This window comes from Pseudorasbora parva, chromosome 9 (assembly GCF_024679245.1).
Source record: "Pseudorasbora parva isolate DD20220531a chromosome 9, ASM2467924v1, whole genome shotgun sequence".
NCBI lineage: Eukaryota > Metazoa > Chordata > Actinopteri > Cypriniformes > Gobionidae > Pseudorasbora > Pseudorasbora parva.
In genome coordinates this window covers 41,045,441-41,070,813 of record NC_090180.1, presented here as the reverse complement: position 1 = coordinate 41,070,813, position 25,373 = coordinate 41,045,441, and the positions used below count along the sequence as shown (strand labels likewise).

At 39.7% G+C, this 25,373-nt stretch overlaps 1 protein-coding gene across 1 annotated transcript in view; it reads right to left on the bottom strand.

The window, feature by feature from the left end:
• gpc1b (glypican 1b) overlaps nt 1–25,373 on the bottom strand; it is a 108,418-nt gene that overhangs the window by 51,540 nt on the left and 31,505 nt on the right. Inside the window, exon 2 of the mRNA XM_067452661.1 lies at nt 2,329–2,487. Within this exon, the coding sequence (XP_067308762.1) occupies nt 2,329–2,487 (159 nt within the window). The remainder of the gene's footprint in view (nt 1–2,328; nt 2,488–25,373) is intronic.

The window sequence follows — 25,373 nt, the reverse complement described above, 5'->3', positions numbered from 1 at the left end:
GTGGTCACATACATGCACTAAACAACATTTCTATTAATTTCTCACTGAATTATGCTGATCTGAAGAGCTGTTTCTCTGAAGAGTGATCTATGACTCTGTTTCCGTCCAGCTTCATGTCACTTATGATCTCAGAGCTTTCTCATTCGCTGTAGAGCTGTCAATCATCTTACGTGACTCGACGTGACAATACTCCTGCGCCGTCTGGTGACGCTGTTCTGCACACTTTCTCATTCTCATCTCTCTACTGTAAACATTGGCAACTCCTGAAACACGGAGCTATTAAACGTTGCTAATGCTAACCAGGTGTAGCGATTAGCTCCATATAAAATGCTAAATATAACATTTGAACATCACTGAATCCCACAGTATGTCGCGATCGAAAGTAAATACAAACACTCGCTGGTTGTTTAAAGGGAGTTTGGAGTTAAAATATAATTTTGATCTTTAATTTTGCATTATGTAGCTTGATGCTAACTGTAGCTGTCACGCCAGGAGCTATATTTTATTTCACATAAGGTAGCAACAGCATACTTTTTTTTCGTTGTCTGGTTGTCAAACGACTTCAGATAGTAGGTTTTAATGTAAACTGGAATGAATGTGGAATTGATGGCCAATCCAGAATGCCTGAATAGGTTATTACGCTTCAATATAAATAAATCACCTCTGGTGATTTGTAATAATTGCAGAGAATTTCTGTGATCTTAATCCCGTGCGAATCGGCCATGTCTGTAATTTGTAAAGTAAAAATTCCCCCGCAAATTGCCTACCATATTTCGCCGAACACGAGGTCCTGTGACAATAGTAGCTAGTCCCGTGCAAATTGACATCTCTGAGATTTGGCCAGGATTAGGCGGATCGTATATCATTTTTTCAAGTTTTCTTTCTTTCTGTGAGCATTTCTATCTTTATCTTTCACAAAGAATAAGGTCTGCATTCATAATGCGCACATTTATGAATTCCCGTGCAGCCGCGCCCGCACGGATTATACTTTCACTTTAGAATGAGTATCAATTTGGGAGTAAACTGATTGAATGGTGTGTTTAATATTAACATCAATACTGTTCTTAATGAAAAACATAACAGAACAGTACAGTACAATGACAAGCTTGTTTAAATAGGCGCTTTTACATTTAGTTTTGAAACTGAATCTTCCGCCGTATATTGTCAGCTTCTCACTCGTAATAAATGAAATCTGAATCCTGCCGCTGGTCTGAGCTCAGTTCATGATGTCTGTTCGCTAACTGAACAAAATTATGTTCATTTATTACTATAAAATAATCAAATTGATATCGATGCCTGTTTATGATTTCATACAGCTATAGCTATAACGAAGTCATGACATCAAATCCGGAACAATCACAGGCTTTGCTTATCCCGTGCGAATGCGCCACGCAAAACTCAGACGTGGGGGAGTAATTTCTAAATCACAGAGGTCCCTAGATAATACTAATCCCGTGCGAATAGTGCTATAGTCTTACAATATGCTTCATAAAATGCATGATTTTAGAGATTTCATCCTCAGATTTGAAATGAAGCATGGCCACACTCGTGGTTTCACATTAGTTGTGGTTAGTTGTTATACTAGAAGTCACATCATATTTAAAAATATGTACATACACATACATTTAAAAATATATTTTAATATTTTTATTTTTGTTTTAATGTTTGAGCCTATATATCTTCATATTTAAAACAGTAATCTGAATCTTGAATTGTAAACTCTTAAGCGTTGGATTTCTAGATATATGTAACTTATGTGTCTACTCATAAAGACTTGCTAGCACCAGCCCTTTTATATGGGGTATGTCAAAATGCCTCATTTGCCCAAATGGGGGGTGACAGGTAAGGGGTTATATGAAAAATTAAAAGATTCCTCTCTTTCCGTTCGCAGATTCCGCAAATTTTGCAGATAGCGAATCCACCATGGTGCAAGCGCAAATGCCTTTTAAAGAGAATGGGAGATGAGACACAACCATTACTCATCAAGACATTTATCCCGTCGTTAAACTAGCAAAAGTGGATTCGGACACACCCTAAATGCACTTGCGCCGTGCACTCAGATCGTTAAAATAAAGTCCTAAGTATGTTTACAAGCTGTGCAATTCGTCAAATTTGATCAAATAAATACATTAAAAAGATTTAAAAGATTACATTTGAACTAAATCCATAACATGACCCCATGGTGGGAACCCCTAAAAGGTTCTATAAAGTGCTTGACAGAGCATTTTTTTCAAAAAATGGCAAACGATTCTTCTCAACCTCATGATGGAAAGTAAACGGAAAGAGAGCGTCTTGTATCGTGTGACATCAGTGAGTATAGTAACTCACCATCAAAGCTCTTGTACTGGCCATTGAGAGAGGCCTGTAAGGTGCGTCCAGACTCCTTCACCTGTGTCTCAAACTCTCGCCTGCTCAGGTTAAGGAGGTTCTCCTCCATTACAGACGTGCAGCAGGTGTAACCCTGAGGACAGACCCGTAGGTGCTCACCTAAAAAGAGAGACACAATTAACAACGTTAGGACCGTCAGTAGAAATGCATGTAACTTTCTCCATCAACTCAATTATTCATGCATGCATCCTTTCATGGGATGTGCTGGAGTAGACTTTACAGAGTGCTTCACTCTTGCATTGTCAATACAAGATCTTGACCAAAACCTGATACACCTTTTGATGGATGCTTTATAGTGTTAGTGAACTTCACGATACAAACAATAAATCTCTTTAGAAATATACACTTCAAAATGTGTGTGACAAAAAATGCGACTGACAACTGAACATCACAGTACAGTTATATAATGGAGTACAAATGATTTTTAATGGGGGGGGGGGGGGGTAGTAATTGAAACAGCAATTGAAAGTTTCCACCCAATCGACTGGTGTTCATCCCAGTGTTTGATTAAATATTGTACTATAGAAGTGATGACACGGTCAGTCGATATTAAAACTGCTCTTTCCACTTTTCAGTGTTTTTTCTTAGCATGACAAATGCATTTTTATTAACAGTTTGCAGCTCAGTGTTGCAAAAAAATATGTACATAAATGTAATTATTATTACCAGTTATGTATTACAATTATTATTAACAACAATAAAACAAATAGCATTATTATATTGGTATTTGTGTTATTTGATGATAAATAATAAATGATTGCTTTACTTTATTAACCTCTCACGGCGGATCAGTCAAAAGCTTGTATTGCAGACCTTTCATTAGTACTCTGTTGTTTTATCATTTTATCAAAACCCCAAGACTCTTATATATTGCCATCTTGGGCCATAAAGGTGTGTGTATTTGTGTGTTAGTGTCGTGTGTCTATCTTGTGTGGTGTGTCAGTGTCATAAGGCAACACTTTCAAAAAAAAAAAAGTAACAAAGGTTGTCACTGAGACGGTATCTTTTCAAAAGGTACACCTTTGTACCTAAAGAGTGCATATTAGTCTCTCACAGGTACATATTAGAACCTTTTTGAAGGATACCATCCCAGTGACAGCTTTTGTACCTTTTTTTCTGAGCGTGTACCTGTGACTTGTGTGTCTGAGCACTCGTGTGTTTGACAGCGGGCGAGAGTACACACTGTCAGAGACAGGATTCTTTCTCTAAAGAGCTGGGCTGTCAGCCATTTCTATCCTGAGCCTATTCTTCAATCCAAGGGCAGAGGAAGAGAGAGGGAGAGACTCCAGCAGCACAGTTCATTTCCCACTCTCACATATAAAAGCACACTGCAAACAGATGGAATTTAATGCGCTCTTATCTGAGCTTAATGTTACTGCTCAAGAAGGTTTACAGGCCCTTGAACAGCATAACACTTGATTAAACCCACACAACTAATGTGCTTGGCCTTCAACATCCAGTGCAACACAATGAAAACGGAAACCAAGGAAACGGACAAAATGTGTCGCTGTGAACATGGTTGGTTATGAGATTAATAGGGATGTGATTCATTGTCATTTACTGTGTGAGGCTGTGGACAGATGACACTGGGTTCAGCAGTCAGAAAGAAAGAAAGAAAGAAAGAAAGAAAGAAAGAAAGAAAGAAAGAAAGAAAGAAAGAAAGAAAGAAAGAAAGAAAGAAAGAAAGAAAGAAAGAAAGAAAGAAAGAAAGAAAGAAAGAAAGAAAGAAAGAAAGAAAGAAAGAAAGAAAGAAAGAAAGAAAGAAAGAAAGAATATATTAGTTGATTAAAAGTTTATTTTATGAATTGTTACACTATGTAACGGAGGCCAGCTAGTAGAAGTTGCTGTGTGAGTAAACCTCACTCCTCTGACCTCAAGAGATGCTCTAGCGATTGACACTAGAGGTTGCAGCCTTTAGCCTCCTTGTTAAAGCGTCCGACTTTCATGTCGGCAGACCCGGGTTCGAGTCCCGGTCCGAACAGAAGGGGTTACATTGGTGCCTTGACCCGGATGGGAGTGAGGTTTAGGCGGGTGAGTGTAACGGAGGCCAGCTAGTAGAAGTTGCTGTGCGAGTAAACCTCACTCCTCTGACCTCAAGAGACGCTCTAGCGACTGACGTTAGAGGTTGCAGCCTTTAGCCTCCTAGTTAGAGCGTCCGACTCTCATGCCGGCGGACCCGGATTCGAGTGCCGGTCCGAACAGAAGGGGTTACAACTACATTTATGTAATATAAACTCAAACTGAGCTAATCATTATTATTTATCCTTTAATACTTATTTGACCACTGACAGGTGAAGTGAAGGTGAAAAAACACTATTGATCTCTTCCTCCCGGCACCTGTTAGTGGGTGTGATATATTAGGCAGCAAGTGATCATTTTGCCCTCAAAGTTGATGTGTTAGAAGTAGGAAAAATGGGAAAGTTCAAGGATTTGATCGAGTTTGACAAAGGCCAAATTGTAATGGCTAGACGACTGGGTCAGAGCATCTCCAAATCTTCAGCTCTTGTGGGGTGTTCCCGGTCTGCAGTGGTCAGTATCTATCAAAAGTGGTCCAAGGAAGGAACAGTGATGAACCAGTGACAGGGTCATTGGCGGCCAAGGCTTATTGATGCACGTGGGAAACGAAAACTGGTCTGTGTGGTCCGATCAAACAGATGAGCTCAAATTGCTCAAGAAGTTAATGGTGGTTCTGATAAAGGTGTCAGGATACACAGTGCATCTCAGTTTGTTAGAGAACTGGACCACAGAGCAATGGAAGAAGTTGGCCTGGTCTGATAAATCACGTTTTCTTTTACATCATGTGGATGGCCAGGTGCGTGTGTGGCGCTTACCTGGGGAACACATGGCACCAGGATGAACTATGGGCAGAAGACAAGCCGGCCGAGGCAGTGTAATGCTTTGGGCAATGTTCTGCTGGGAAACCTTGGGTCCTGCCATCCATGTGGATGTTACTTTGACATGTACCACCTACCTATGCATTGTTGCAGACCATATACACACTTTCATGGAAACGGTATTCCCTGGTGGCTGTGGCCTCTTTCAGCAGGATAATGCGCCCTGCCACAAAGCAAAAGTGGTTCAGGAATGGTTTGAGGAGCACAACAACGAGTTTGAGGTGTTGACTTGGCCTCCATATTCCCCAGATCTCAATCCAATCGAGCTTCTGTGGGATGTGCTGAACAAACAAGTCCGATCCATGGAGGCCCCACCTCACAACTTACAGGACTTGAATGATCTGCTGCTAACATCTTGGTGCCAGATTCCACAGCACACCTTCAGGGGTCTAGTGGAGTCCTTTTCTTAGTGGATAAGGGCTATTTTGGCAGCAAAATTGGGACCAACATATTAGGAAGGTGGTCATAATGTTATATCTGGTCGGTGTATATATCACAAAGTTGCCAAGCAATTGGTTGTGATCTTTTGGAGGCTAATATTCAGTGTTTTTGGCCGTAACAACCCAGTTCGATTCTAACTCATGGTGTGCTTGCTAAATTACCCCTCAGAGATCAATAAATCACATCTCTCTGTAAAATGAGCTGAGCTGGATTGGAGTTCTGTTCCTCCTCGATAAATTAGAGTTAATATAAAATAGATTACTCTGTAGGTAAAACTGGAAACATATAAACATCTTGTGGACATCTTCTGGTTTCTGCCTAGCACAAACTAAACAGCAAGTGAGGGAGAGAGAGCGCCTTATTTGACCCCTAATAAAAGCATTTTAAATAGTAAATTAAGGCAGTTTTTTCCCTCTAAGGTCCCACATGACCCACTAACACTCACATACACAGTAAGATTGGAGATGGAAGAAGGACCAATTCACAGACCATTAACTTATCAGGGAACTCTAGGGAGGAAAACTCCTATTAGGATCCAATTAGACTAAAGAATGAAAATCCAAAAAAAGAGAATCCATGTGTGTGTGTGTGTGTGCGTGTGTGTGTGTCTGTTTACTAGGGAGCGGAAGGAAATGTTCACTTTAATCTGTTCAGCTCAAAAGCAGTTACACAGATAATGCATCAAATTAGCACACACAGTCTGCAGCCTTTATAAGTAGCAGTATAGCATCACCACATTCAGAAGGAAGTGATTATGGATATCTATCTAAAGACATTTAATATGACATTCCCAGAATGCATTTCCTGTTTGCCTTTTTTGGCATGTGAATGTACACTACCATTCAGAAGTTTGAGGTTGGACATATTTTGAAAGAAGTCTCTTCAACAAGGCTGCATTTATTTGATCAAAAATATAGGTAATTGCAAGCCATTGTAAAAGTAATTGTGAATTTGTATTATTTGTATTATTTTTTAAAGTAATTTATTCCTTTGATTACTATAGTGTCACATGATCCTTCAGAAATCATACTAATATGCTGATCTGCTGTAGTGATGTGTCGTTCATGAACGATTCGTTAATTTTGAACGAATCTTTAATATGACTCGGGACTACCGAGTTGTCTCAGAGAGTGATTAGTTCATTTTGTGTTGACCACGCATGCGCATTACGCAACATATGGGCTCTGAATCAGTTCTGAATCTCCGAGTCTTTCGTTCTTCCTGTCAGTCCCATTGAGTCTATGCTGTCAGTAACGGAAACAGAAAGGATTAGTTCTTATGAGTCTTTCGGGTTTGAGTCTCAGTAATAGTCTAGTTGAATTTGTGATGTTAGACTTGAATAGTCAATATATTTCCCATATTTGTATGTCTAATATTAACTGAGAATTATATAAAAAATAAAAATAACTACATGCTTGTTACTAAAAAGGTTGTGAACTAGTGTTTAATACGGTGACAAGTCACGTGACAAAAGAACGAACGACTAAAACCTGAGACTCAAAAGAACTAATCTTTTCTGTTTCCGTTACTGACAGCATAGACTAACAGGAAGAACGAAAGACTCAAACCCAAAAGACTCGTAAGAACTAATCATTTTTGTTTCACTTATTTTTGCATCGCGGAACGTTTTTCAATGAATGAGTTTCGACGGACCGATTATATTGGAACACCAACTAGCGTTCACGAGTCACGACGGTCACGACCTATGGTCACGACAACAACAAACCAGTGTGAACATTTACGAAGAAGCTGATGAGACCGCTTTGCTTGGCCCCGTGGATAGGAAATGTTGTTTTAAAAAACGAAAGGATGGAAGCGTCGACAAGAGCATGGTTGTGTGGAAGCTATACAACAAGGAATTTGCGTATCACCGCAGCACATTGAGCCTCAAATGTCATAAATATGTTATTGCTACACTTAATGACAAACATTGCACTGGTCTGCTGGACTGAAATAAATAAACAATATTTTGTTGATTAAGCTTATATATTTAGTCATTATTCAATGGTATACTAAAAATCCATGTGAAAAAATACTTACTGTTCTCAGGTCAAATATGTATATGCAATTAAAATGTGATTAATTTCCATTCATTAATCACAAATTCTAATTAATTTGATAAATTTTTTTAATCGAGTCCCGGCCCTAGTAATAATGATTGGCGAAACATTAATGCATTTAAGGGTTAAAAATGCATGAATGAGTTTCGGCTTGGTCAACTCAGCGTGCATTAAAAGTTTATGGCACGCTCAACTCAAATACTCGGGTATCAAAAAGTATCTTCATGCTCAATTTCCGACTAGGAAACTTGTTTATGATAATTACAATAAAATGAGAAGGTATGGGAAAAGTCATGGTTGAATGTAAATCTATCCCACTGCTGAGCTGTTAAACCTCATTTAAAGCTTTGCAGATTTTTACCACAAGACACTTAATCCCAAATTGCACTAGGGAGAAGAAAACTGTTAAAGACCGTAAAAGTAAACAATAAGTTGCTTTATGTCATGATCTATTATTTATGATTTTCAAAATAAACCTTAAAGGAACTGTATGTAAAAAAACGTATTTCATTTAATCATGAAATGGCCCTGATATGTCACTACACATTAAGAGATCATGTTCATTTCAAATACTTATATCACTGAAGGCAGTAGTCCGGTCAGGATATTGTCATTTAAAAGTTTTTTTTGCAGCCCTCAACTGATGTTGATGTTGACGTGTTGTGTTTTGGCCTGAAGCTCCGCCCTCCACCTATCTACCAATCACAAAGTCAGTAGTGTTTCGGCATCCGGGTTGCCATATCTGCTCTAGTTACCACAGCTACAAACGTTCCTGCTGATCCTGCAGCCTATCTGGCAACCTCGAGTCAGGGGGAGGAGGAGAGGGGATAGTGATTGCAGTATCACATGCAGTAAAACATGCACATCACTCCTATACGCAGGGTAAAATCTTGACCTATTAAGCACATGACTTCATATGTTACTGTAATCCCTTTCACCTTCACCAGCCATCCAAACACGTATTTTACATTAAACACAATTATTATCCTTTATTTCCGTAACGGTGTACTGCAGGCTAGCAATTAGCCTATCAACACATTGTTACTGCAATTACAAGGCAGAGAAGCAAGCAGGCGTTGTCCACTTTTCTGTTTCTAAATGTAAAGCGAGTTGTTTTCAATCTACAAGGGAGACATGTTAGCAACTAATTCCAGCACATTTTTTAGCAGAGATTGCTGGGGTAGTATGATTAATGCTAAGGTCACTGCATGCAAGATAAAAGTGTGTGTGAAAAAGGAGATGACATTCATTAACATGTCAAACTTCCCAGTTGTTCCTCACATAAAGACGAGTGTGAGTAGCAGCAGGGACAGCAGTGATTTGATACGAAACATTTAACACGCCAGCTCTTCACCACCCAATCAATACAACACAAGAGCCCTCTTACTAAAACACAATCTCTTTTCTGAGGTATTTGATAAACGAGTTTACCAGTGGCGTGCATGTCTCCTAACGATCCACTGCAAACGGCTACAATTGTGAAGCGGTGTGTCTTGCATTAATGAGAGCATTTGAATTCTGGGATAGATTATAGCATCACTCATTCACATTGTAGGAGCTACTGACACTGTAACAAACCCTTACACAGAAGCTGTGTCATGGTAAAATGGTGGTTACAATTGAAAATACCGTTTTTAATTGTAATATAGGCTATTTTAAAAGAATACGCCGACTTTTTGGGACTTTGTAGCTTATTCGCCGTATCCCCCAGAGTTATGGTAGTCCATACATACGATTCGCATCTCCGTTTGTGCCATAACTCTGTCTGACGCACCCACCGCTAGCCTAGCTTAGCACAAAGACTGGAGCTAAATGGCTGCACCTAGCCTACTGCTCAATGAGTGACAAAATAATGCCAACATTTTCTTTTTTACATGCTGTGATGTTTATAGTTACATCGTGTACTAGGCCAAAGGAAAACGAAAAGTTGCGATTTTCTAAACCGATATACTGTATGGCTATGAAATATTCTCTCATTCCTGCATAATAATCATGGAACTTTGCACCATGGTGCAGTAGGGTTGTGCCGATGGCTGTGCGACATCACGATGGAGAAACACCATCGTGATGCCACGCCCCCGCCCCGCTGCGAGTCGACACCAGAGTTTGTGAGCGGAGTGGAGCGGCGGCAATTTCCCCTCCACGCTCTTTCTAAGCATTCAAGAATCCCTCCGCTCCAGCTCCGCTCCGGGTTCACCATCTCCCTCTCCTCGCTCACTGATATCAGAAACACTGCTCCGTCTTCGCTCCGAAGTAATTTGCGGCTAATAACTGCTAAAGTATTTTAGTAAGCTCTGAAATATCACTATAAAGTTCGGTTTATAACCTGCATTAACTGAAAAAAATTATAAAAAAATAAACAATAGGAGATTAAGAGCCTAGTTTCAACGTGGTTTATTGGAACATTTGTGTGCATTTTCCCCCCACTATGCCAAACTGGCTTTATCAAAAGTTAAATATCATTGATGCTTTTTGCAGTGCAAATTTGTTTGGAAGTTTGGAAAGATGAACGTTTTCATCCGTTATTTTATCTACGGATCAATACAGATTTCTGCTCATTCAAAATCATATAAGTAAGGGATAATGTACACCCAGCCGGTTGTTATCGCAGAATAAACCCCGACAGAGTGATCAGGACTTGGCCAGGACTTGGTCTTGGCCAGGACTTGGTCTTGCATCACTCTGAAGGGGTTTATTCTGCGATAAAAACTGGCTGGGTGTACATTATCCCGCTTATTACACGGCTACTAGTCTCAAATAATAATTATTAGACACAAAATATTGTCTCGAGATTAAATATTTTATTAGCTCTTACGCAAAGCTTCCGCGAAGGAAAACAGTTCCAACCTGCTTTAAGCCTTTATCTATTGCTGAAGATTTGCCATTTGCCCTTGCTAAATGTTGAAAATTAATGCTGAAAGGGTTAGTTCACCCAAAAATGAAACCAAGCCAATGATTTACTCACCCTCAAGTTATCGTAGGTGTATATGACATTCTTCTTTCAGACAAATACAATCGGAGTTATATTTAAAAAGTCCAGGCTAACGTTAATCCAAGCAGTTGTTGTAGTTTGAAGTCCATAAAATATGCAGCTGTCCGTCAAATAACGTGCTCCACACGACTCCGATGGGTTAATAGAGCCTTCTGATTCGAATCGATGCGTTTGTGTAAGAAAAATATCTATATTAAAAACGTTATAAAGGAAACCTGCCTTGAAGTCTTCCATTGTAACCCACGGCTGCTTAAGCCACAAGATGGCGCCAGCGTTAAGCATAGAAGTAGTACCGGTCAAGATAACTCGTAGTACCCGTATGAGCGGGTGTTATCTGGAAATAACATACCGCTGGAATGCGCGATTGACCAATCAGAATCAAGTATTTCACAGAGCCGTGTAATAATAGAATATAATAACTGTAGGCTACTGGCTACTGATAACTGTATGCAGGTAGCACTACAAGATGTTTTTGAATGCATTTAAGAGAACGATTAATTCGTGTGTGAATAAGTGCTACCTGTTTAAAATGTGCTTTCACCCGAACATATTCAGTATGAGGTAAAAAAGAAAAAAGAATCCCTTAAACTTTACCATCCCGCTCATGCCCATCGCCGTGATCATCTGTATCAAGCTGGTTATTTACCGTGAGTTCTGAACACTGCACTATATGCTTGTTTAAATCTTTTCGTTTCTACACATGCTACATATTCCTCATGTCTGTGAGGCAAGCCTGCTGAGTTTCCGTTTATTTGAGACCTGCTCCAGTTCATGAGCATTGAAAGCGATCGCTTCCGCGACCTCATTGTCTAGGCTACCTATTTGCTTCTTAATAATTAAATACATGCAATTGGCCGAAGAAACCTTTATAAAAATTAAGATACAATTTGTACAAAACGAAAGAAAGGCTTTTTACAAAACAAAACTTAATATTAAACTAAATATAACCACCAAAATAATTTCTAACCCACTCGCATCTTTGCACTTAGCCTATCATAATCAGATGAAATTAAAAAATAATATTAGGCTATAATATTTAAACATAAATTAAATTTGTTTAATGGCTACAACAAGTATAGTAAGCTACAGATTTATGTCATGTCTGAGCTGGATTTGAACGAACATCATTTTACCGCTGGGTTCATGAGCGCGCCTGCGGATTATTGAGCTGATCACACCGGCTCCGCTCCGCTCATTAGTCATTACAGGCTCGTTCTCGACAGAACGGCCACGTATTCAAAAATGGTCGGGTTTAAATGGGGCTTGGGCTCATAATTACAGTTAATGTGTCGGGCAGGGCCGGTCTCTCGGGTGCATTGGCTTGGGTAGGGTCGGTCTTGATTTTTTTAAACTGATCTAAGCTCTAGTTCGAAAAAACGAAAACGAAACTAAAATATTAGTTTTTCGTCCCCCCCGCACGATATCATCGTCCATCGCGATGTTTTACTGTACACATCGTCAGCTGCTGATTTAAGTGACACCGCCCAACCCTATGGTGCAGCGATGCAATGATGTAACGCAGTGCCTGAAAATAGGCTAGCTTCCGTCAACATAACCAACGTGACAACCTGCTTGCATAGGAAGTGTGCCGGGGACTATTTGCACACCCTGCGTAATATCATTGTGTATCATGGTACAAGTTCCTTGATTATTACGCACAAATGAGAGTATAGTCCCCCGTATTTATTCCTGTGATGGCAAGGCTGATTTTTCAGCATCATTACGCCAGTCTTCAGTGTCACATGATCATTTCATTTCATGATTATTATTATCAATGATGAAAACAGTTGCACTGCATGCTTATAGGAACTATATGTAAGAAATGTATTTCAATTAACCATAAAATGGCTTTGATATGGCAATAGACATTAAGAGATCATGTTCATTTCAAATATTTATATCACTGACAACAGTAGTCCGGCTAGAATATTGTCATTTAAAAGTTGTTGTTGCAGCCCTCAACTGATGTTGATGTTGTCATGTTGTGTTTTGGCCTGAAGCTCCACCCTCCACCTATCTACCAATCACAAAGTTAGTTAGTGTTTCGGCATCCGGGTTGCCAGATCTGCTCTAGTTACCACAGCTGCAACTACACACGTTCCTGCTGATCCTGCAGCCTATCTGGCAACCTCGAGTCAAGGGGAGGGGGAGAGGGGATACACCGCTCTACAGTCATTTGAAAGTGATTGCAGTACCAGTTTTGGCCACAATATTACATACACTTTTTTTTAAATATTTTTGTGGTAACAATGATTATTTTTTGTTTGATGAATGGAAAGATAAAAATCATTCATTTGAAATGTGTGTTTAATGGATCCTGGCTAAATAAATGTATTAATTTATTTTTATAAATAAAATAAAATCTTACTGACCCCAAAAATTCAAACAGCATATTCGGTTTTTAAAGGTCCCATTCTTTGCGTGTTTTCGAAGCTTTGATTATGTTTACAGTGGGCAATATAACATGAGTTCATGTTTCGCATGTAAAAAACACAGTACTACAATTTACTTTTCTGTACAGCGCTGTTTTCTCTGTCCTAAAAACGGCCTGATGATTTCCTTGTTCTATGAAGTCCCTCCTTCAGAAACATGTAACGAGTTCTGATTGGGCCAGCGCTTCCCGTGTTGTGATTGGACAGCAGCTTAGCGCACTTTGCCCAGAAAGGTCCCGCCTCTTACCATAACGGGGAGATGCAAGCGCTGAATGCGCGCTCTTCTCCACGTGTGAGAGCAACAAGACCACGCCCCCTATTTTGCGTGTTCGTGTGGGCAGAGGGTTAGTCAACAAACGGTTCTAGTGACGTCATTACATCCCTGCACTTCCTGCTGTAGTCCAAACCGGCCGTTCGCTGTAGGCTTTGAAAGGGAACTTCTGTTAAATAAAATATCTCACTTGGCATTGAACTTTATGCTCTAACAGCAACATTACACACTAACTAAAGTTTGAAAGATGGAATCGCGAAGAACGGGACCTTTAAATTTCTTCTCAATGGCCGTCTCAATACATCAAAACATTTTCTCAAATCAGCTAACCTCAGACTCGAATAAGCCTCTCAGAAATGATGAGATCTTATCAGAGCTCATTAATACATCAAGGAGAGATATCATAGGAAGTTGAAAGACGTGACCCATTCTAGTGAGTTGCCTCGTTAAATAAATCCCAGAGAGAAATCCCACCCACACACCGTTCCTATCGCACACACACACACACACACACAGAGAGAGAGAGAGAGAGAGAGAGAGAGAGAGAGAGAGAGAGAGAGAGAGAGAGAGAGAGAGAGAGTTAGCAGGAACATGATGGATTACACCGTGACTTAGAAATGAAGCCTGAACAGACAGACACACACACACACACACACACACACACACACACACACACACACACACACACACACAGAGTGGCGTTCAGTATCACCGGGATGCGTTGTGGGCAGAGAGAGACAGGACAGATGATCCGGTGTGTAAAACTAAACACAGGATTAGCATTGTAACATCTTCCTGTCTGCCGCTGGATCATGGTGTTTATCTCATTGCGATTATTTCCTACAAATTCATTCTGAATGCAATGTCTGAAGCGTTTTAGCTCCAATTCACAAAAAATATATTGTGCACATAGAGCATGTTGCAAACAGACCCACCAAATTACTCCTTGACCAACTACATATCTTTTTTTTACTGTAAATCATTTGATGAATTGCTGCTGATCAGTAGCAAATGTACACAAACAAGTGACCCCATTGGCTAAATTTCTTTTAATAGCTATAGTCTCTTAAGCACCTGATTACAATTCCAACAAATTCATGTTATGATAAATGCAGTTTGAACTACGTTATAATGACAATCAGTGTCTATGTTAGTTAGCTTATATTCATACAGATACCCGATTAGCCTGATAGCTAACGCCACAAAAGCATGTGATGGACCAACTGTCCTTATTCACTGAAAATATTCCCCTCTACTGATGCGCTCAAATCAAATATGATGGCTATGAAACATATTGAGTTAATGAATATTTCATGTCACTGACATCCAACCTGTGCAATAGCCACCATATTTCATTCAAGAGTAATGACAGACGTGATCAGTTTAGTCGCTGCTGAAAGAAAAAAAAAAAAAAAAAACCTCTTTCCCTTCACTTTTGCTGTTTCAGCTCAATAAAAAACAGGACAACATGGGACTGACAGAAGGCCCTGTTAAACAGACAGGTAATGCTGAGATGACATTCAGATGATCAAGTTTTGCCGAGAGGAATCTGTATTTCTGATCCGCCCGTCTGCATCTGTCTCCCCTGTCTTGAATCATAAGCAAAAATCACTGTAGCAGAGCTGACTGGACAGTTTTCACACGCTGCCTCATCAGCAGGCATTTATTGGTGTAAATGAGGTATTTGAGAAACAAACAATGCAAAAAATATGAAAGTTGAGAAAACGGAGGGGGGGGGGTACTGTCAGATGTGGTGTAATTCGACACTGCATGATAATACAAAAGTCTTTAATTTACAAATGTTCCTATAAAGAAAAAAAGGGAGGGATTTTCACTCAAATATACTGTCTCACTTTACATGTGTTTGGAAATCCGTATTATATGGAAATCAAATGTTTTCTATGGGTATAAGATTGGGACTGCAGACTGGCCATTTCAGTACCCTGATCCTTCTTCTGCGCTGCAATGATGTTGTAATTGATGCAGTATGAAATCTGGCATTGTCATGTTGTAAAATGCAAGGTCTTCCCTGAAAGTGATGACATCTGGATGGGAGCATACGTTGTTCGAGAATTTGGATATACCTTTCAGCATTGATGGTGCCTTTCCAGATGTGTAAGCTGCTCATGCTACACACATCGTGCAACCCCATACCATCAGAGATTCAGGCTTCTGAACTGAGCGCTGATAACAACTAGGGTTGTCCTTGTCCTCTTTAGTCCGGATGACATGGCGTCCAAGCTTTCCAAAAAGAACGTCAAATTTTGATTCATCTGACCACAGAACAGTTTTCCACTTTGCCACAGTCCATTTTAAATGAGCCTTGACCCAGAGAAAACGGCTGCGCTTCTGGATCATGCTTAGATTTTTTGAAAGTATTCCCATGTTGTGATTTCCATTACAGTATCATTCCTGTATGTGATGCAGTGCCGTCTAAGGGCCTGAAGATCACAGGCATCCAGTATGGTTTTCCGGCCTTGAGCCTTACGCACAGAGATTTGGATGATTTTATGCCCTGTAGATGATGATAACTTCAATCTCTTTCTGATATTGCTCCACTATTTTTTGCTGCAGAATTGGCGATCCTCTGCCCATCTTGACTTGCCAATTGCCAATTGACCTAAAAATTTGCAAATTGCTCCTCCAGCTGTTCCTTATATGTACATTTCACTTTTCCGGCCTCTTATTGCTACCTGTCCCAGCTTTTTTGGAATGTTTTGCTCTCATGAAATCCAAAATAAGCCAATATTTGGCATGCCATTTCAAAATGTCTCACTTTCAACATTTGATATGTTATCTATATTCTATTGTGAATAAAATATAAGTGTATGAGATTTGTAAATTATTGCATTCCTTTTTTATTCTCAATTTGTGTCACAACTTTTTTGGAATCGGGTTTGTATATACACAATCAAACCAAAAAAAATTCAGACTATTTTAACATATTTATATCAGGATGTACATATTTATATCAGGATGTGTGTGTGTGTGTGTGTGTGTGGGGGGGGGGTATTTATATCAGATATATATTATATCTATACATTATATCTATAAAGTTTAGAAAATGAAACCAAATTCATCTTGATAATGTCAGATAACTTTACTAGAAATGTATGTAATGGATTACAATCAACCAATCAGCTGTCAGCTGTTACATTTAAGTAGTAACTTTTGAAAACCACAAGTCACAGTGGCTGGTATTCAGACTATGTAATGCACATTATTCTTAATGCGTTACCCCCAATGCTGTAGAACACTCCTTTCTTATAGCTGATGGAGTCCTGCATGAAAGCTATCTTTTCTGCGGTAGGATATTGGTAGTGAACGTTAGCTAAAAACCATCTGGGCTCTGTGGCCCGTGGTGCGGCGCGTTCTGTTCCCTGTGGGAGAGTTCTTCAGGGCCACTGACATGGATCTAAATCAGTGTCTAATCTGCTCAGCCGTCAGGCCGACTGCCACCATGCAGGTGAGCATCAGTGCCCTATATCTGCACGCTAACCTGCTTTTGAATCTGTCGATTCGCTTCGCATACCTGTTGTCCCAGTTTCTGAATGAAGCATTTGAGCCATAAATGCACTGGAAGAATTACAGCGCAACTGGTGTGCCGGAGATGGCCTATAAAGTTTACACAGCACAATATTAGTAGCATTTTATAGGATTATTTTCATAGGATTGTTAAGGTTTCTTGCACAAATAAAAGGTCTCTTGCAGATCTATAAAATTAAATGGGCGGTTTTCATAACAAAGAGGTGAAATGGCTGTTTAGTAGCTGAATTGTCTTTTTTTTTACAAGAGAGGACTCAGTCCTTGACCTGATCTACAGATGGGCTTTGGTTAATCTGTTCCCTCTGCTTTTGTTTTAACATTTATTATGGACACAGTCTACTGGAAAAGTCAATCCCCTCTGTGTCTTTGTGTTTTGACAGCATGAGATGTTTTGGACTTTTGTCGTGTGTGTGTGTGTGTGTGTGTGTGTGTGTGTGTGTGTGTGTGTGTGTGTGTGTGTGTGTGTGTGTGTGTGTGTGTGTGTGTGTGTGTGTGTGTGTGTGTGTGTGTGTGTGTGTGTGTGTGTGTGTGTGTGTGTGCGTCCACTGTTTAGTGAACTGTCTTGCTGAGATACAAAGGAGGTATTCATCAAAGACAAATGTAAATCGGGTAATGGTGCAAACACACCCACGAAATTACTGTTTATCTCAATTTGCATGGTGAAACTGCCCAGCTTGCAAGGCAATTCTAGGTGGTATAGGCAGCAGAGGATGCAGCAGCTTACCAACCATAGTCGGACATATAATTCTATCAGTAACTACTAAAATATGACCAGCTATATACACCGATCCAGCATGACATTATGACCACCTTCCTAATATTGTATTGATCCTCCTTTTGCTGCCAAAACAGCCCTGACCCGTCAAGGCATGGACTCCACTAGACCTCTGAAGGTGTGCTGTTGTATCTGGCACCAAGATGATAGCAACTGATCATTTAACTTTATGTATACTTTATGTTGGAATTGTTTGTTCAGCACTGACGGGTATGTGGCCATGCCGCCCCTTAAGTAACAAACTTGCGATGCATTGTGTATTCTAACAGCTTTCTATCAGAACCAGCATTAACTTCTTGAGCCATTAAAGGCTACAGTAGCTCATCTATTTGATCGGACCACACGGGCCAGCCTTCGCTCCCCATGTGCATCAGTGAGCCTTGGCCACCATGACCCTGTGGCCTGTTCACCACTGTTCCTTCCTTGGCCCACTTTTGATAGATACTGACAACTGCAGACCGGGAACACCCCACAAGAGCTGAAGATTTGGAGATGCTCTGACCCAGTCGTCTAGCCATCACATTTTGGCCCTTGTCAAACTCGCTCAAATCATTTCACTTTTCCAGACAGTGTAGTTACAAAATCTGTCAGTAGGGGCTAACTGGATGAAAAGCTACTAAAATAGCTACTAATGTTTCTGAATCATATTCTATCATATTCCATTCTATGAAACTTATTTGCATAGCATTTAAGAACAACTTTATTGAAATATAAATATTAAGGTAACACTCATGAGTTAATGTATGACCCATGCAAAACGAAACCATTTATTAATGCTTATTGCATCAGCAACTAATGAAGATTATATATGATTAATAGATTAAGTAATCATTACATTGTTATAAGTTAAATGTGTCATATTGTATTAATTCCCTAATAGCATATTATATCATCTAATAGATAAACTAACGTATTATTTACCACAATGGTTCAAAGCCATGCATTTCAACTTTCAGTTGTCTGCTTTAATTAATCATTAGCTTATGATTCATTATGTTATGGCTTTACTTCAAACACACGGTTATGTTGTTGTGGCACATGACTATTAACTAATTCAACATTAATTCAAAATCCATAACCTCAATTACATATTACTTAACCACTTAATTAGTTAATAGTTATGTGCCTCATTAATACATGATGACAAATTTAATTAATAGCAATTCATATATTATTTAATATATTAATCATATATAATCTTCATTAGTTGCTGATGCAGTAATCATTAATAAATGGTTTAGCTCTTCATGAGTCATACATTAACTCATGAATATCTGTGCATTAGTTAAGCATGAATTAATGCATATTAGTGCATAGGACTAGGTGGAGGCCGATGAGTCGCTGTGGCGCCCCCTGAAGGGAACAGCCGAAAGAAAAAGAAGTGCACCTGTATTTTAAAGTGTTACTGTAATAAAGTTCGTAGAAATGGGAAGGAAGGAGGCGGGAACCGGCGAAAATTCAACAACCAAAACTCTACGTAAAGTCCAGGTCTGGTCCTCTCTCGTCCTTGGCTGGTGTCGCTCGTCCTTAAATGCCTCCGAGCTCCCTCATGAGAGGACTCGAGACCGGTGTGGCTCGCAGGTGACGCTCTTTCGCAATCATGTCGCCGGTCTCACTCGCTCCTCCCATGTCTCTCGCTCGTTCACCTCGCCACATACCCCAATCGCCCCTCGCAGGCCGGGGGGTACACCCGAGACTGCGCCTACTCCCCCCCGGGGGGCCCAATCTCCGTGTCTCACGGGTCTGGGGTATGGGCAGACGAGACGAGAGAAGCGGGAGATGGAGACTGAGCGACAGGACGAGAGAGTGGAGAGAGGAAAAAAAAATAAATTCTGTTCCGGTTCCCGGACACACTGCCACTCGGTCCTCACCAGCCGTGAGGCTCTTCCTCGCGGTGCTATGCGATGGTGCTGGATGCCCGGTGGACGGCCCGATCCTCCTCCGCCCCCTGGCGGCTGGCAGTGGCTCCTCTGCCTGAGCGAGCCAGCAGCACGATCCGCGTTCCCTGCTCCTCCCCATTACGGGCGGACGGCGGACGGCAGCAGGCTCCGGCCCACGGCGAACGCCAGCAACTCCTCCGCTCCCTCCAGGATGGCCGCCACCCCACCTCGACCCAGGGGCACGGCAGTGAGCTCTCCGTCCCACCAGTCTTCACTCGCTCCAGCACCACTGCCTCGGGCAGCCACTCGCGGTCTTTCCTCATCCACGCTGCCCGAACTCCTCGGCAGCGCGTCCCTCCTTCCTCCCGGGCTTCGGCCAATGTAATAAAGTCCGTAGAAATGGGAAGGAAGGAGGTGGGAACCGGCGAAAATTCAACAGCTTTTATCAAAAAAACTAAATGAAAGTAAACCGCGGGCAGCCCCTCACGGACGACTGCCTGCACACACATAACAAAACATAACCAAAACTCAACGTAAAGTCCATGCGTGGTCCTCTCTCGTCCTTGACTGGTGTTGCTCGTCCTTAAATGCCTCCGAGCTCCCTCATGAGAGGACTCGAGACCGGTGTGGCTTTCAGGTGACGCTCCTCCCATGTCCCTCGCTCGTTCACCTCGCCACAGTTACCAATATTAAACATTAAACATGTATGCACTACACAAACAGGTTTAGCTTTATTTATTTATTTTGTTTATTTAATTGAATAAACAGTGAGTTGTATATGAATAAAACACAGGGTTTTTACGTTTAAATATGGCACGCTAAAGAATAGTGAATGTTTAAAATGATACGACACTAGTCAAAAAAGTTTCTGCACACTCTGTAAAGCCTAAAGCAGCTGTCCATGAATCAGCAGACACTGTGGTCCCTTCCTGAAGTAAGGGCAAAAACACAATTCAGCTGTCTTTCTGTTCTTCACTCTTTTAACACAACACCCACATCAGTCACCAGCGACTGATGAATCACATGCATGCACACATTTGTGTTTGTCTGGAATATTTCAGCACCTCGGGCTGGATCAGAGCAAGTGCAAACCTCTTCTTGTTTAATGCAGTTTTTTCTTCTTCTATGCATCATTCTCTCTCTCTCTCTCTCTCTCTCTCTCTCTCTCTCTCTCTCTCTCTCTCTCTCTCTCTCTCTCTCTCTCTCTCTCTCTCTCTCTCTCTCTCTCTCTCTCTCTCTCTCTGTCTCTCTCTGAAATCTGTCAGCTCTTTCTCAAGAGAGCAGATTCGCAGTCGCCCCAAACGCCGACAGCTCGCTTGACTACGAGTGTTTGAACTAGAAAATAGACCACGGTTTTACTGGAATAAAAGCAATGCAACGAGTAAAGGGTAAACTGAGTCAAATCTGACACCCACAGAGATGACCCGAAAGGAAAATGAATATGAATCATTTTAATGACAATATTTCTCAATTATGTCTCTTAAACAATTAAATGTAATTTGTGAAACAAGATTTTTACTGATAAAAGTTCTGGCCTTTACTACTATGTACTAATATTTTAATTAATCATTTGATAAAATGCACTTATTGTGTACATACATCTTTTACATTGTACTTATATTTTTAAAAATACACTGTTGACATTTCTCTTATACCTAACCAACCCTTACCCATGCCACTGCACCTGTCCCTATATCAGCATGGACACAATAAGTATACATTGTACTCATTTTTTAGATGTAAGTGCATGGTAGTTAAGACACCTATATATAAAGTGGTGCCAGCAATTCTTTAAGTGACAATTTTTACTAGCATTCCACATTAGCATAATTTCTTTCAGTAACAGTGTAGCCTTTCCAGAAACAAGCTACTTTTCTCAGCAAGTAGCCCAGCGGTATAGTGTGACAAAACACTACATCACTGTTTTATGTTTGATTGCATTACACACACAGCCTTACAGCTAGTGAGCAGAGACAAGTTCTCTTAACACATTCACATCACATCTTTCACTCGGATGTAGCGTCAAAGTTTTATGTCACTTTCCATTCCAGCTATTTCCAGTCATGGAAGTACAGCTCCTATTTGCTCAAATCAGGAAAAAAAATCTGATAACATCAATGTTGCGTCTATATATATATAAAGTATAAAGGCTATACGCCGTTCATAAGTTTGGGGTCAGTAAGATTTTCTTAATGTTTTGGAAAGAAGTCTCTTGCTCACCCAGCAATGAATTTATTTGATCAGAAATACACTACAGGTTGTAATTTTGTAAAATGTATTATTACAAATGAACACAACTTTTTTCTATTTTAATATATTTGTAAAAAGCAATTTATTTCTGTGATGACAAAGCAAAATTATCTTCACTATCACACAATGCACATAAAAATAATTCCAATATGCTGATTTCTGAAAGCAGTGCTGCTTGATATGTTCATTTCATGTATCCTTGGTGAATAAAAAATATTGATTATATAGGTACATGCATACATTTTAACGTCAATCAAAATGTTCATCAAATGACTTCTTAGTGATCATGTAACACTGAAAACTGGAGAAATAGATCAATAAAAACAATATTTTATAGCAGTTTAAACTAATAATATTTCGCAGTATTACTGTATTTGACCAAATGAAGCACTGGAACATAAAAATGATGAAGAATTGTACTGATCCTAAACCTTTGAACAGCACTGTATATCTATATTAAAATCAGGAATCATATTTCAAATGAGAAATAAAATAAACATAAAAGCCACAATAAAATGTAACAAAGTTGTATCATAAATAGTGTTTAATTTTGTAAAAGAGAAACAAATGTGAACATATATACGTTGATACAGATACATAAATAAGAAGTAAATGAAGTCTCCTGGACTTTGGAAGAGCAACCTCTGCAATAAAATCTGCCTCTGGCCAGCTGTTAGCCTATTCTCAAGAGCGCAGATGCAGAGTCGCCTCAAACTAGAACTAGATTTAACTTTAGAGGAAGAGATTCAGAGCAGAAAGCACAGGTCAAATGAGGCAATTCACAACGAGACCAAATCTCCAAATACACATTATGTATTCTCCATCCCTCCCTCTCCTTCTCTCCCTCACGAACACTTTTTTTTGTGCCCATGTGGGTGGGATACACTCCATCTCACAGCCTAAGTTGAGGTCGTGTGTGTGTTTTCAATCTCTGTGTCCTGAGGGTTACATGTCTGTTCATATGCAGACAGTTCAAGTAACATTGACTAGCCTTTGTTTCCCCGATACAGAAGCTACTCCATTCCAACATTTAACACCCAGCGGGCAAGAGTCAAGTTCATCCAGGAAGACTTAAATACACTCTGGAAAACTGAAATATTCATTGTATCACCTCAGGAGATACGAATGAGAGGTGAAGGCAAATATAATTTAGCTGTCAGGACTGAGCCGCACTGGGGTTCTGCTAGTCTGCGGCAGAATCACTATGGTGTCCAACAGCGTGGGAGCGCTAAATGGACAGGCTAAAGCCTTAACACATCATAACACAAACTGTTAGAGGCTTTTCTTTCAGCTACAGCATCTACAACCTAAATTAGACCTTTACATTTTTTAATAAAGTAAGATTGGTACTTCCTATAATTCTGAAGTGGGTAGTTGCGAAGGAGTTGCTATAGGGTTGCTGAGGTATCACAGCATTGTGTTGTATTTAGCCTATTGGTAGCATATCAGCTATGTACAGCACATAAACAAGTTTGGCATTGGTGTGCTGCTACATTTACCATCCGTATGTTTTTTGGAAATGTCGTAAAAACAAAAACAACATGCACAAATACTGGGTAATTAAGTTTCTAATATTAAAGAATTATGTATCAAGACTTTTTGGTATTGAATGTAATATAAGTACACTACTGTTCAAATGTTTGGGATCAGGAAGATGTTTTAATGTTTACAAAAGCAGTCTGTTCATTTATCAAGGTTGTATTTTTTTGACCCAAAGAAATATTACTTATTTAAAAAGTATTTATATATATATATATATATATATATATATATATATATATATATATATATATATATATATATATTAGTAGTAAAAGTATTTATTATTAGTAAAGTAATATTCTATTTGAATATTTATTTTTTTATTTATTTTTTTTATTTTTTATGTAATTTATTTTTCTGATGGCAAAGTGGATTTTTCAGCATCAGTTTTCATTGGCACATGAACCTTTAAAATAAATTTTCTTATTAAACATTTCTGATTATTTCAACATTATTACAAATATTACTTTCATTTACTTATCAATATTAATTTCCTATTACTTCAATATTATTATTTATTTATTATTTTTCAATGTTGAAAACAGTAATGCATATTTTTGTGGAAACCATAATAAGTTTTCATGATCTTTAAGTAAAAACACATTTATTTGACATGGAAATATTTTTTAATATTATAAAAATATTTACAGTCAATTTTGATCAATTTAATGCATCTTTGCTGAATTAAAGCATTTTATTAATCTTAAACTTTTGAGAAGTAGTGTCACCAGTTAGATCAATTTATTGACCAATTTACAAAAGGTTACATCTGTTCAAACATTCAAAAGACTTTAAAGACTAAATTCCCATAGATAATTTGTGGGGGAAATAGTTTAAAGCATAAACATCTGCTTTTTATTACATTTAGGCTACTTCAAATGTCATACTTCACAGGAATTGATGTCACGCTCCTTGTCTTTTACAAGGTCATGCATTGTAGCCAATGCCTACATTAACCCATAACAGTGTGTCTCACCGTCACATGGGCATCTGACACAAAGGAGTCTGGGACGCAGTCATTGGACCCATGCTGCTGACTCATGAGAGGCCATAATGTGATATTTCAGCACAATGTGCATCTTTGAGTGATATCGTACAAGCGCTGGCACGAACGCTGGCACAAAGCAATCAGAACGCATGAGGATTAGCTCCAGAAATCTGATGAACTCCTGGCAGAATCATCCTTGAGGGTCCAGGAATTCAGTCACCCAGTGCTTTAAATTCCATTCGGCTGATGTGATTTGCGAACAAGAAATGCCAATTAAATACATTTTTTTTGTGAATAAACAACAGCATATTTAACACAGTGCGAAATCAAATCTAATATTTTGATTGATTAGTCAGCTGGCATAACATCACAAATTAGGATGTGAATGAGAGCAAAAGTCAAGTGGGAAGCTGGGCAGCCCATAGCCGGGCGTCATGCCAGCCTGTCCTACACACGCGACAACACACACTAGCACAGTAAGCAAGGGTCGACAAGAGATCATCTGTCCCTGTCTCTGCCTGAGTACAATCCAATTGAAAGTTTTCAAATTCCTCCAACACACAACATTCACACTCTCTCACAGATGCCAGCCTGAACCCTTTCCCCCCAGTCCTCGTCGCTCGGGTCACAATCAGCAGCAAAAAGACCTGCTTTAAGCTCAGATAAGTATTACGTTTTATATATGACAGACACAGACACAAATTGACACAGTGGGTTTCCAGCTGGGAAGCATGCAAAGCCTTCCTTCGGGCTGGAATTGGTGAGTCGCCCTGCCTCTTATAAGTGCCACTGTAATAAAATATGAAATGTCCAAAAAGAGTCATCAAGGCAGGGAGTATTGAGGGGTTTTGGCTCAGGTAAAGGGAGTGTGTCCCGGCAGCAGCACACGATCCTCTCTTCAGTCCTGAGCTCCA